General features: G+C 36.0%; 1 protein-coding gene across 1 annotated transcript; it reads right to left on the reverse strand.

Annotated features, from left to right (window-relative positions):
- Positions 1–8,159: 8,159 nt before the first annotated feature.
- LOC128032567 (uncharacterized) lies at positions 8,160–10,192 on the reverse strand. The gene is made up of 3 exons (XM_052621181.1): positions 9,048–10,192; positions 8,728–8,947; positions 8,160–8,474 (listed from the first exon to the last, which is right to left on the reverse strand). The coding sequence occupies exons 1-3, from the start codon at positions 10,190–10,192 to the stop codon at positions 8,160–8,162; spliced, it is 1,680 nt and encodes a 559-aa protein (XP_052477141.1).
- Between the last annotated feature and the right edge of the window lie 2,824 nt (positions 10,193–13,016).

Here is a 13,016-nt window from a genome sequence, read left to right on the forward strand (position 1 = left end):
TGGGCCAAAATAAGCGAATATCTACCAAATGAGTTGTTGGGTAGTGTGATCTCCAACGATGTTCCAATCGACAACAAAAGTCTGACAATCTACAAAGAAGTAAAACCAGATAAAGTAAGCTTACGTAAAGCTTAGTAAGTTCATAAAAAATCAAAACATCACATACTTATAAAGTTTAATTATAAATCATACATAACATTAAACTAACAACCCTTTTTTCGTAATTCATCATTTCAACAATTCGAAATAACTAAACCTGGATGATTGATATCATCAAAACACAACATGTCAACAATCATATACTCAAATATAACCAATCGAAAATGATTCATCATATTTTCTCATTCCATTTTCGTTTCTAAACTTAACTATTTTCCTCAGAGAACAATAGTAAATCAACTTTGGATACACGGGAAGGTAATGCTCATACGAGCTAACATAAAGACATTAACAGATACATGATGCTGCTCACACAAGCTTTAGAGAATCTACAACACATGCAAGACCTCAAGCCAATCGGTGTGGTATCCATCATCGATACATAGTACATACTAAACATAACACCGACATAGAGTGCATGCTAATACAACATCCGTACAAAGTACGTGCTACTGATATCACCGCCAACCAGTGCCTGCTAGATATAATACTGGAATAGACTGTCTGCTGCACCCTAATGACATGTCATTTGTATCCTAGTTATTCACAAGTTCACACGGGCTTATTCTGTTTTCTGAGACCATTTCATACTCAAACTTTATCCTTCCATTCCATTAACATTCAATAAATCATAACATCACTCAATTTCATATAATCAATTACATAATAAGTTGAAACATTAACAACATAATAAACGTAATACGAAGTTATCAAAATATGATAGCTAACAATGTGCGACAACTACTTGACGACTTTTCCTATCCCACGTTTAGCAACCGACTGATCTATTTCTTGATCATGCAAGAGACTTAAAGCTTGGCTGAATGCTTCTCAACTCAACAATGGCATTTCAGTTTTCTGAAGACAAAACAAAAAGATGATGACTTTGTTCATCTTTTGTTTAAATTATATATAACTTAATTATCATTTTAACCTTTTAGTTTAAAAAAATTAAAAAATTAACACCCTTAAACTGTCTGATGTGATTCCAGGCACCAAGGTTAAATTAATTTCTGCAAAGATGAAACGAGATGATAATGGATCGAATTTTCAAGGCCCAACTATTCATAAAATGGCAAATTTCAGACCTGAACCTTTGTACTTACCAATTGGGCCAATTATGGGGGACCGAGCCAAGTGGGTCAAAGAAGAGCTTATGTGGCCTATGTGTGAACGTTGGGAGCAAGTCTAAATTAATCTTGTCCTGATTTGGTCCAAGTCATTCAAGCAACGGATGAAACCTTTGTTGGGTTTAATTAATCATGTGACAACTTAAATGACTTTAATTAAATTTTATTTCAGTTTAATAAGTTTGCATCTTTAATAATGGCTTGCATTATAAGTTTGCATTTTAATTATGTCATGCATAATATTTATTTGTCTCATATGTTAATTATGAGTTTGTGTCATAAGTGTAAAGTGTGTCATTAATTAAGTTTTCTTTCAGTTTGCATTTAATTAAGTCATGCATTATAATTATCATCTTATATGTTAATTATGTTTATGTATGGGTTTGAGTCGCATGTTCATAAATAAATGCATGTGTGTGCTTATAGTATGCTGATTTTTTATCATAAATATGTACATTTTTAATTTAATATTTTAGCTTAATAAGAATGTGAAAAGTTACAAATGTTTAATGTCTATTTACTTATGTTGTAGGTGACTGTTTATTTGACCAAGGAATGGCTTTTCAAGTTTGATTGGTTTTATACACTCAAAGCTTATTATGGTGCCATTAAAAGAGATGAATGCAAAACTTTATAACATTCGGCCATAAGGAAAATAAAGGGACAATAAACAACACATTTAATGAACATTAAGCCTTCATCAAGTGAAGAGACATAACTTTTCAGCTATACTTAAATCAAGTGAAAAGACATGACTCTCTGTGTTACGAGTCACAAAGGCCCAACTCAAGCCCAAACAAGAAGACAAACCATACTTACTTGAAAATCAGGCCAAATTGTCAAAGTGACCCAATTTGTAAAGTTTTATTTTTTTAAATACTTAGTTTAAGTTTTTATGTAAATATTCAGTCCAAGAGGCCCAATTAAAAGCCCTTGGCCGAATTTCCATTTAAATATTAAAATAATTAGGAGTTTTTTTATTTTTAGTTTTCTAATTAGATTAGGAAAAACACTTGAGAGGCCTATATAAAGGCTTGGCCGGCCACCTGTGATTCACTTCTCAAATATATCAAAAATTTCAGATTTGTATAAGTGCAGAATTCTCTTTGAGTTTTTCTCCAAGAATTCTCCCTTGGGTTTTCTTTAGAAGTTGTTTTAACAATCTTTTGATTGTGGGAGCCATCTTCAACCTTCTTTTTGCCATTGATATCCTTTGGAGGGGAGATTAAAGCCGTTTGAAGGGAGTTGTGAGATCTTTCGGGATTTCAAGGCTTCTCAGGACTTATCTTTTAATTTCTTGCTGTCAATTCTTTCTTTATTTCTGCTTGTGCCAAATCTTTATCTAATTTATTTGTTGTTCTTATTGTGTTTCCAGCCTTTTTTCTATCTTAAAGAATCAGCCAAAAATCCCCAATTTCTAGGGTTCTTGTCGATTCATCCATACTCTTTTTGGGTGAAATTAGATTGCCAAAATTTGGGGAAAACTATCTTGGTATTCAATTGGACAGAATCGCAATCTCCATAAGGGTTTCAAGAACCCTTATTAACACTTATTTCTATTCTCAATTTGATTCTTTGCTGATTTGGGGATTTTATTTTAGATCTGGAAATTCAAAGTTCTAATCTTTTAATTTCTGTTTCGTTTCAGATCTAATTGTTTAGGGTTTTCGTAGGAGTTTCCCGTGACTTGGCAACTCGATCTTGGTCCGCGCGCAACCCTCTATCATTTGGTATTAGATTTTGGGCGTTTTGGGTGTTCTTGGTTGATTTCTAAACTGATCTCTATTTTTAAACTACAAAGCTAGTTTTACCGGAAAAATTTTCAAAAAATTCATTTGAGTGGGTAAAAGTTTTCGATTGATCTGAAATTTTACATACATATTTTTGCAATGTTATTGAATATAAAAATATTTCTCGCAAAAAAATCAGTCGAAAAAGTAAAAAAATTGAAAAAAATACGAAATCTAATAAAAATTTAAACAAAATATTTAGCGGGTTGAATTTGGTGGCCAAACTTTCCAGATCAAAAATTCAATATCTAAGGACATTCCAGATTTAATTTTGTGATTTTTTTTAAGATTGGGAACACCTCAAACGAATTTGTCAAGTTACTCTGCAGTTTCGAAAGTAAAGTTTTCCAAGGGGATCATTGTTCGTATACAAGTCATTCCGTACATACCCAACGAGAGCCTTTCCGTTCTGATCCATTTGTAACATCTCTATCTTGTAATGAAAGGAAGATACAAAAAGAAATCAAAAAAGACAAAGAGAAGGAAAAAGAGCAAAAAGAGATAGAGAGTGGAAAGGAATGTGAAACAAACAAGAAAATTGAAAAAGAAGTTGAAGAAACAAAAGAAAAAGACGAGGAAAGGGTAGTGAGGAATGTTTCCACTAACCAAGATATGAACTTTTCTTGTGTTGCTACTTTTCAGGTTCCCGAAATACCGAAAGATAACTTTCAACTTCAATACCTTTCCGATGAAAGACGCTTTCATACGATCAACATAGGCAAGGTTGAAGATGAAATCACACTACATGAGCCCGAAGGTAAGCGAGGTAAGGAAATTTTAGCCACTGAGTCCCGTGCAAATTTGAAAATTATTGATAAAACTTTAGGTGACTTAGTTCTTAAAAGATCCCTTCATTTTGTTCTGATTAATTGTTACTCTTCGATTGTGGTTGATAATGTCATTACGAAAGGAAGCATGAGTTGTTATTCTCTTAATTTGACTTGTGTAAAATTCTCGAATTGGTGCAAATCTGTTTTGGTGAATAAGGTAACGAAATTTGCCAAATTTGTTTTCAATTTATATTCATGCCTTAAACAGTTTATGTGGTTGTACATGAAGTTTGAGTTCCATTGGACAAAGGTTAACTCAACAACGGAGCTTCAACTACACTATGCCCCTGATGAGCGAAGGTTTGTTTTAAGTGGAAAAGGTAAAATCGACCCTTATTCTTTTGCTAATAAAGCTTAATTTTTGTAAAACACTTAGATCGAAATGTGCTTGACTGTCCTATTTTATTTATTGATGATCTATCTGTTTTGATGGTTGATAAAAAGATTCTTGTTTTTGATAATCCATGTGTGAGTGAATCTATAGACCGTCGATTAATGCATGGTATGATTGTGCAACTCTGTGAACCGTGTGAATCTTTTCAAATACCTGCTTGTGACGATTATTTTTACCATTTGATTTATTACTCGTAATTTATTCATGGTTTGTGGAATGTTTGAGATGACTGAATGATACGATGTAGCCTAACGAAACAGACTATCTTCGTATGTTACGGATCTAGGAATGTTGTAAGCACGTTCCTACAACAAGAAAATAGCAAGGAATTAAAGAAATAATCATGGTAAAATATGGGTAAAATAAAAGAACGAAAATGGAAGGAAAATGAAGTTGTTGGCGTTTAAAACAAAAAGAAATTCAATCGGTGAAGTCGAACGCTTCATGAATGGCCAAGGCAGCAACTTGAGTGTTCAACAATGGCAAAGTAATCGTTGGAATAGAATAACGTTAAACTCGAAAGAACTTGCACAATCTCTCGAGCAAACCCGAACCGAATCATTCAACGTCAAAAGGACTTAGACCCTCTAGATAGCGATCTAGGAACCCGAAGTATCAAGAAAATTTGACACAACAAACTAAGTCTGAAATGCCAAGGAAAGTTCAATGAAGAACCGAAATTGAGAGAAATTCTCAAACGTAATTGTTTTCATAAATCATCTAACTTTGAATACATCATTTTAATATGTATTTATAAGTACAAAAGAGGGTGTTGAATGGAAATTCGTGGCTGTAATCAAAAGGGTTTAAAATAAGGAGTTATAACTCCTTTTGGCGTCATTTAATAACACCATACATTTAAATTTCAAACGACAACCTCCTTGTTCTTATCCTTGTATATTCGCTACACATGCACACACACACTCTTGTGCACAAGCGGTCATGTGCTCCTCACATGTTTGGATGCCTCATGGGCTGCCACAAATGCATAGGACACTTGCCATTACATAGGACACGTTTGGTATACGGACTCGTCAATTTGGAGTTGAGTGGTGGAGCTGAGTTTGAGCTAGCTAGAAATGTATTGAGTGAAATGAGCTAGAAACAATCTTTCGAACTATTTCGAGCTGAGATGAGCTGCATGCACATATTTGAGCTTCAACCGAGCTAGAAATGATATCTTAAGCTGCTATCCATTACGTTTCCTTATGGTAAACAAAACAAACATCCATTAAAGTAATGCAAACTTATTGAAAACTTATTAACAAGCTGTAAACATAATGCAAACTTATTCATTAAAACACAAACAACATCAAATCAATACCAAAACATACTTAAATACACACATAATACATAGTAGAACCTAAATCGTCACATATCAGCATGCAACATGTTATAAAGCCTATGTGCTAAGGCATGAACATGATCGAATAAATCTGGAATCGTAGCACAAGTAAGGAACAAGGCTTCCTGAATTTCTTTGCCCTAGATCGAGTAATAGGTCCTAATGGTAAGACCTCCGGATCGGTTTGCTTTGTTGTGTGTGGCGCGCACATCATCCCCCTTACGAAAAGGATTTGTCCTCAAATCAGAGAATCATCATAAGGGTTAAATCGGATACATTAAATGTGGCACTCACATTGTATTCTCCAACAAGTCTAACTTGTAGGCGTTGTCATTCACTTTCTCCAACACCGAAAAGGACCATCACCACGCGATAATGACTTGGACCGCCTGGTGGAAATCGTTCCTTTCGAAATGAACCCAAACCCAATCTCCCACATCAAGGTGACTCACTTTCTTCCTTGTTTGCTTGCTTTGTATCTTGTTGAGTCCTTCGTTCGAGGTTCTCCTTAACTTGTTGATGCAATTTCTTCACGATTTCGCTTTTGCTTTACCGTCCTGTTCATCACATTCTGCGGCAAAGGCAACATATCTAGAGGCGTAATAGGATTAAAGCCATAAACAACCTCAAAAGGTGACATCTTAGTAGCGAGAATGTACAGCATGGTTATAAGCGAATTCAACGTGTGGCAAACAATCTTCCCAAGTTTTGATGTTCTTTTAATGATGGATCAAGTAAAGTAGATAAAACTCGTTAACAACCTCGGTTTGCCCATCGATGCAGGGATGACAAGTAGTAGAAAACATAAGTTTAGTACCTAGTTTGCTCCAAAGAGTCCTCCAAAATGACTCAAAACTTCACATCCTCGCCGAAACAATCAACCTAGGAATACCATGTAATCGTACAACATCTTTAAAGAACAAGTTAGCCACATTAACAGCATCATCAGTCTTATGGCATGAAATGAAATGTGTCATCTTCGAGAATCTATCAACCACAACAAATATACTATCCCGACCTGTTCTAGTTCGAGGTAATCCCAAAATAAAGTCCATTGAAATATCAGTCCAAGGGGATTCAGGAATAGGTAAAGGTAAGTACATACCATGTGGTGAAACCTTCGATTTTGCTTTCTTACATGTCACACAACGTTCACAGTAGCGTTCAACGTCCCGACGCATCTTAGGCCAGAAAAGATGCTCTTTTAAGGTGTGTAACATTTTAGTGACCCCAAAATGACCCATCAATCCACCTTCATGTGCTTCACGGATCAGTATATCACGCATTGAACCCTATGGAATGCATATCCTCTTTTCTTTGAAAAGATATCCATCATGCCTATAGAATTTTCCATCTGCACCTTTCTCACAAGCATTATACTTATCGCAAAAATCATGATCATCAGAGTATAACTCTCGAATATATGCAAATCCAATCAAATGTGAATCAAGATAACTCAATAGTACATATCTGCGTGATAATGCATCAAGAACGACATTATCTTTCCTTTTTGTATCGAATGACATAAGGAAAAGATTCTAAGAATTCAACCCATTTAGCATGTCGTTTGTTCAATTTATGTGACACGTGATATATCGTAAAGCCTCGTGGTCGGTGTGGATCACAAACTCCTTAGGCAACAAGTAATCTGCCATGTCTCCAATGCCGAATCGGTGCATACATCTCTTTATCATAAACCGGATAATTCAATGTTGCTCCACTCGGTTTCTCGCTAAAATATGCAACGGGCCTCTTTCACGTATTAAAAGCTGCGCCTATACCAACTCCGGAAGCATCACATTTAATTTCAAAAGTTTTATCAAAGTCAGGTAAGGCTAACACCGGTGCTTTTGTTAAACAATCCTTAATTTTCGAAGGCATCTTCTTGTTCTTTACCCCACAAGAAGCGGAATTCTTTTAATAATTCCGATTAAGGGTGCGGTAATAGAACTAAAGTTAGGAACAAACCGTCGATAAAAACTAGCTAAACCATGAAATGATCTAACTTTGAGTAATCGATGTCGTCGTGGCCATTCTGAATTGCCTTTATTTTCTCATGATCAACTTCAACACCTGTGCACTCACAATGTAACCAAGAAATGTAAGTCCATCAATTACAAAACACACATTCTCTACGTTACCATACAATCTTTCTTTTCTCAAAGTCTGCAATCTGACTCTCGGATGTTCTACGTGATCCTGCAAAGTCTTGCTATAAACTAAAATGTCATCAAAGTACACAACACAAAACTTTCCAATAAAAGATCGCAGAACATGATTCATTAGTCGCATAAAAGTACTAGGTGCATTACTTAAACCAAAAGGCATCACTAACCATTCATACAAACCTAGCTTTGTTTTGAAGGTCATCTTCCATTCGTCACCTTCTCGCATGCGAATCGATGATATCCACTCTTCAAGTCAATTTTGGAGAAGATGACGGCTCATAAAGCTCGTCCAACATGTCATCAAGTATAGGAATAGGATGACGATACTTAATTGTAATTTGATTCACGACTCTACAATCTCGCACATCCTCCAAGACCCATCTTTCTTCGGTACTAACAACACCGGAACAGCACATGGACTTAGACTTTCTCGAATATAACCCTTGTCCATCAATTCTACAACTTGCCTTTGAAGCTCTTTCGTCTCTTCAGGGTTAGTACGATAAGCTGGTCGATTTGGAATGGTAGCACCTGGAATGAAATCAATCTGGTGCTCAATGCCACGAAGAGGTGGTAATCCCTTCGGTGTTTCTTTCGGAAACACATCCTCAAACTCTTGCAAAAGGGACACAATCGATGCAGGCAAATCAGCAGGGAACTCAGCCAATAAACAATGATCTTTAAATATTAAAATAAACAAGGATTGGTGAGAGGAAAGACATTTCGATTTCTCATTGCTTACATATCGCTCATCTTTTCTTCTCCTTTGCAACTTCCTTACTCTTTTTCAAGCTTGTTTGATCTTCAATTACTTGACTCGATGTCAAAGGAGCCAAAGTAATCTTCTTACCGCATGCATAAAAGAGTATCGATTTGTAAAACCATCATGCATTGCCCTCTTGTCATCTTGCCAAGGCGCCCAAAAGAAGGTGAGTAGCATCCATCGACACAACATCACAAAGGACCTCGTCCTTGTAGTTTCCAATTGAAAGCGGTACAACCACTTGTTTCGTCACTTTAAGTTCTCCACCGTCATTCAACCACTGCAACTTGTACGGATTCGGATGCTTTGTCGTCTTAAGACCTAATCTGTCAACCATCACTGAACTAGCAACATTAGTACAACTACCGCTATCAATAATCACAACACATACCTTATCTTGAACCTTGCATCGTGTGAAAGATAGTCTCACGTTGTTGCTCGTCTTGCACTGTTGCACATTCAAACTACGTTTGACAACCATGATCTCCATAACTTGACCGATTCAGAACTTCTAGGTCATTCTCTTCATCTTCTTTAGTCGGGAGTTCATGTACATCTTCCTCAGAATCTGACTCGATCTCTCCATCTTCTCGCATCAACATAACCCTCCGATTAGGACACTGGCTAGCAACATGTCCTCTACCAAGGCACTTAAAGCACTGAATATCTCTTGATCGTTCTGGTGCCACCATTGGTTGTTTGCCACGTCCATTATCAGCAATGGGAGGCTTTGGTTTCTTTGGGTTCTTTGGCTCTCGAATCCGTAATGGCGGTTGTGGTGCTTGTTTCCTGGCATTGTTAGGGGTGTATAAAGGATTCGAAAAAGATTTAAATGGAGTATTACCTCGAGTAGAAGCTTTTCTACATTGTTGTCGCTCAATTTTGATCGCCATATGCACCATGTCATCCAACTCAACATAATGTTGCATTTCAACAATGTTTGCTATTTCAGAATTTAAACCTGCCAAAAACCGAGCCATAGTCGCCTCACTATCCTCAACTACGTTTGCACGCATCATGGACATCTCCATCTCCTTGAAATAGTCCTCAACGCTCCTGTTGCCCTGTTTCAAGGTTTGTAATTTCTGAAATAAATCTCGATGATAGTGAGAAGGAACAAATCGTCTCCGCATGATACGCTTCATATCTTCCCATGTTCTCACTAGACCTTCACCTGTACGTCGTCGACTAATCAGTAATTGGTCCCACCATACCAGTGCATAGTCAACAAACTCCATAGCTGCTAGTCGAACTTTTTTCTGTTCTGAGTAGTTATAACACTCAAAAACGTGTTCAACCTTGCTTTCCCATGTCAGATAAGCATCTGGATTTGAACATCCCTGAAAAGAAGGTATGGCAACTTTAATGTTAGAAATATTATCGTCAACTGTGCGTCCTGGTCGTTGATTCACCCTTGGTGAATGTTCAATGTCATTTTCATCATTATGTTCATTATGGACAGATTGTGAACCACCCCCTTCAATCTTGTCCAAACGAGAGTGTATAGGCTCTAATGCATTTTCTAATAGACGTTGCAAGGTGCGAGTAATAGCTTGCATTTGCAAATCCGGTGGTTGATCTCCACCACGACTACGATCTTCTGATCCTGTCATCTAAAGCAACACACAAAAATACAAATAATGAGTTAAGTAAAAGTCCTCACAGCACACTCTCAAAACCTCTCAGTTTTCACTCCAAAGAAGCATGCACTCTAAAATAGCACTTTCAGTAGCTCGTGTTTCACTCGGAGAATGCGTGAATGACTCTTTTGTCTCCCTTCTTCTCACAATGCTCAATGCCTTTTTCCCTCACAATTTCTCGTGTTTTTAGTTCTTTAAAGGACTAATCCAACATTTCAAAACCTGTTATAATTGTGTTGGCTATAAGGAAAACACAAGGTTAGAGAGAGAGAGAGAAAAAATAAACAAAGGGAAAGGATAAGAAAAGAGTAAAAGGATAAGAAAATAAAATAAACAAAGGAAAAAGGATGGAATTTAAATAATTTAGTTTCTTACTGCAAAGAAGTGCTTTACAACGTTCCTAGCTCCGAACAAACAAGAATAGTTCGTTTCGGTTGATATCCAAGCACTTCGCAATTACAGAGTACAAAACTAAACATTATTCAACATTTCAACATAACAAAACACACTTTTTTTTCTTTCCCAAACTTGATAAATTTCAATTCCTCCTTTATTTTTTTTTATTTTTTTATTTTTTTATTTTTGAATCTGATTTTTCTTTCTCTTTTTGTTGTTGTTTTTTTTTTGAATTTTTGAAACTGATATATATATTTTTGTTTTGAATTTCGAATTTTCTTGTTGGAGAAGAAAAGTACAACAATTCCAACCTATGCTCGGATACTAGATGATACGATGTAGCCTAACGAAATAGACTATCTTCGTATGTTACGGATCTAGGAATGTTGTAAGCACGTCCCTGCAACAAGAAAACAGCAAGGAATTAAAGAAATAATCATGGTAAAATATGGGTAAAATAAAAGAACGAAAATGGAAGGAAAATGAAGTTGTTGGCGTTTAAAACAAAAAGAAATTCAATCGGTGAAGTTGAACGCTTCATGAACGGCCAAGGCAGCAACTTGAGTGTTCAACAATGGCAAAGTAATCGTTGGAATAGAATAACGTTAAACTCGAAAGAACTTGCACAATCTACTGAGCAAACCCGAACCGAATCATTCAACGTCAAAAGGACTTGGACCCTCTAGATAGCGATCTAGGAACCCAAGTATCAAGAAAATTTGACACAACAAACTAAGTCTGAAATGCCAAGGAAAGTTCAATGAAGAACCAAATTGAGAGAAATTCTCAAACGTAATTGTTTTCATAAATCATCTAACTGAATACATCATTTTAATATGTATTTATAAGTACAAAAGAGGGTGTTGAATGGAAATTCGTGGCTGTAATCAAAGGGTTTAAAATAAGGAGTTATAACTCCTTTTGGCGTCATTTAATAACATGACCATACATTTAAATTTCAAACGACAACCTCCCTTGTTCTTATCCTTGTATATTCGGCTACACATGCACACACACACTCTTGTGCACAAGCGGTCATGTGCTCCTCACATGTTTGGATGCCTCATGGGCTGCCACAAATGCATAGGACACTTGCCATTACATAGGACACGTTTCACCGCTACGGACTCGTCAATTTGGAGTTGAGCTGGTGGAGCTGAGTTTGAGCTAGCTAGAAATGTATTGAGCTGAAATGAGCTAGAAACAATCTTTCAGAACTATTTCGAGCTGAGATGAGCTGCATGCACATATTTGAGCTTCAACCGAGCTAGAAATGATATCTTAAGCTGCTGTCCATTACGTTTCCTTATGGTAAACAAAACAAACATGCATTAAAGTAATGCAAACTTATTGAAAACTTATTAATAAGCTGTAAACATAATGCAAACTTATTCATTAAAACACAAACAACATCAAATCAATACCAAAACATACTTAAATACACACATAATACATAGTAGAACCTAAATATGTCACATATCAGCATGCAACACGTTATAAAGCCTATGTTCTAAGGCATGAACATGATCGAATAAATCTGGAATCGTAGCACAAGTAAGGAACAAGGCTTCCCTGAATTTCTTTGCCCTAGATCGAGTAATAGGTCCTAATGGTAAGACCTCCGGATCAGTTTGCTTTGTTGGTGTGAGCGTGCGCACATCACTGAATGCCTTAAAACATGTCCATCTTTGTTTCAAATATTTGACGAGGCATTGGCGAGTAAATTAGCTTGTTTGCATGGTAATCTGAATCTGTCAATTTGCATGTGTTATACTTGTTTTGTTATGCTTATGATTGGGCTACAAGTTTGTTTGCGTTGCTATTTACTAACTCATGGCTATTCTTTTCAGTGGATTTAATTGCCATTAGTCTCATTCGATCGAGGAAAGTCGAGTCCATTTGATTTTTTAGATTTGAGGACGAATCTTTTTGAGGAAGGGGGAATGATACGAGTCACAAAGGCCCAACTCAAGCCCAAACAAGAAGACAAACCATACTTACTTGAAAATCAGGCCAAATTGTTAAAGTGACCCAATTTGTAAAGTTTTATTTTTTTAAATACTTAGTTTAAATTTTTATGTAAATATTCAGTCCAAGAGGCCCAATTAAAAGCCCTTGGCCGAATTTCCATTTAAATATTAAAATAATTAGGAGTTTTTTTAGTTTTAGTTTTAGTTTTAGTTTTCTAATTAGATTAGGAAAACATTTGAAAAGCCTATATAAAGGCTTGGCCCACCACCTTGTGATTCACTTCTCAAATATATCAAAAATTTCAGATTTGTCTAAGTGCAAAATTCTCTTTGAGTTTTTCTCCAAGAATTCTCCCTTGGGTTTTCTTTAGAAGTTGTTTTAACAATCTTTTGATTGTGGGAGCCATCTTCAACCTTCTTCTTGCTATTAA

Source organism: Gossypium raimondii, chromosome 9, assembly GCF_025698545.1.
Source record: "Gossypium raimondii isolate GPD5lz chromosome 9, ASM2569854v1, whole genome shotgun sequence".
Taxonomy (NCBI): Eukaryota; Viridiplantae; Streptophyta; class Magnoliopsida; order Malvales; family Malvaceae; genus Gossypium; species Gossypium raimondii.

Excerpts from the sequence above, each read along its gene's own strand:
- LOC128032567 (XM_052621181.1), bottom strand. The coding sequence starts at position 10,192 with ATGACAGGATCAGAAGATCGTAGTCGTGGTGGAGATCAACCACCGGAT. Across the intron at positions 8,948-9,047 it reads GGAGATCATGGTTGTCAAAC|CGGTAGTTGTACTAATGTTG; the intron begins GTAGTTTGAATG and ends GATTATTGATAG. Across the intron at positions 8,475-8,727 it reads ACCTTCTTTTGGGCGCCTTG|TTCCCTGCTGATTTGCCTGC; the intron begins GCAAGATGACAA and ends TTATTGGCTGAG.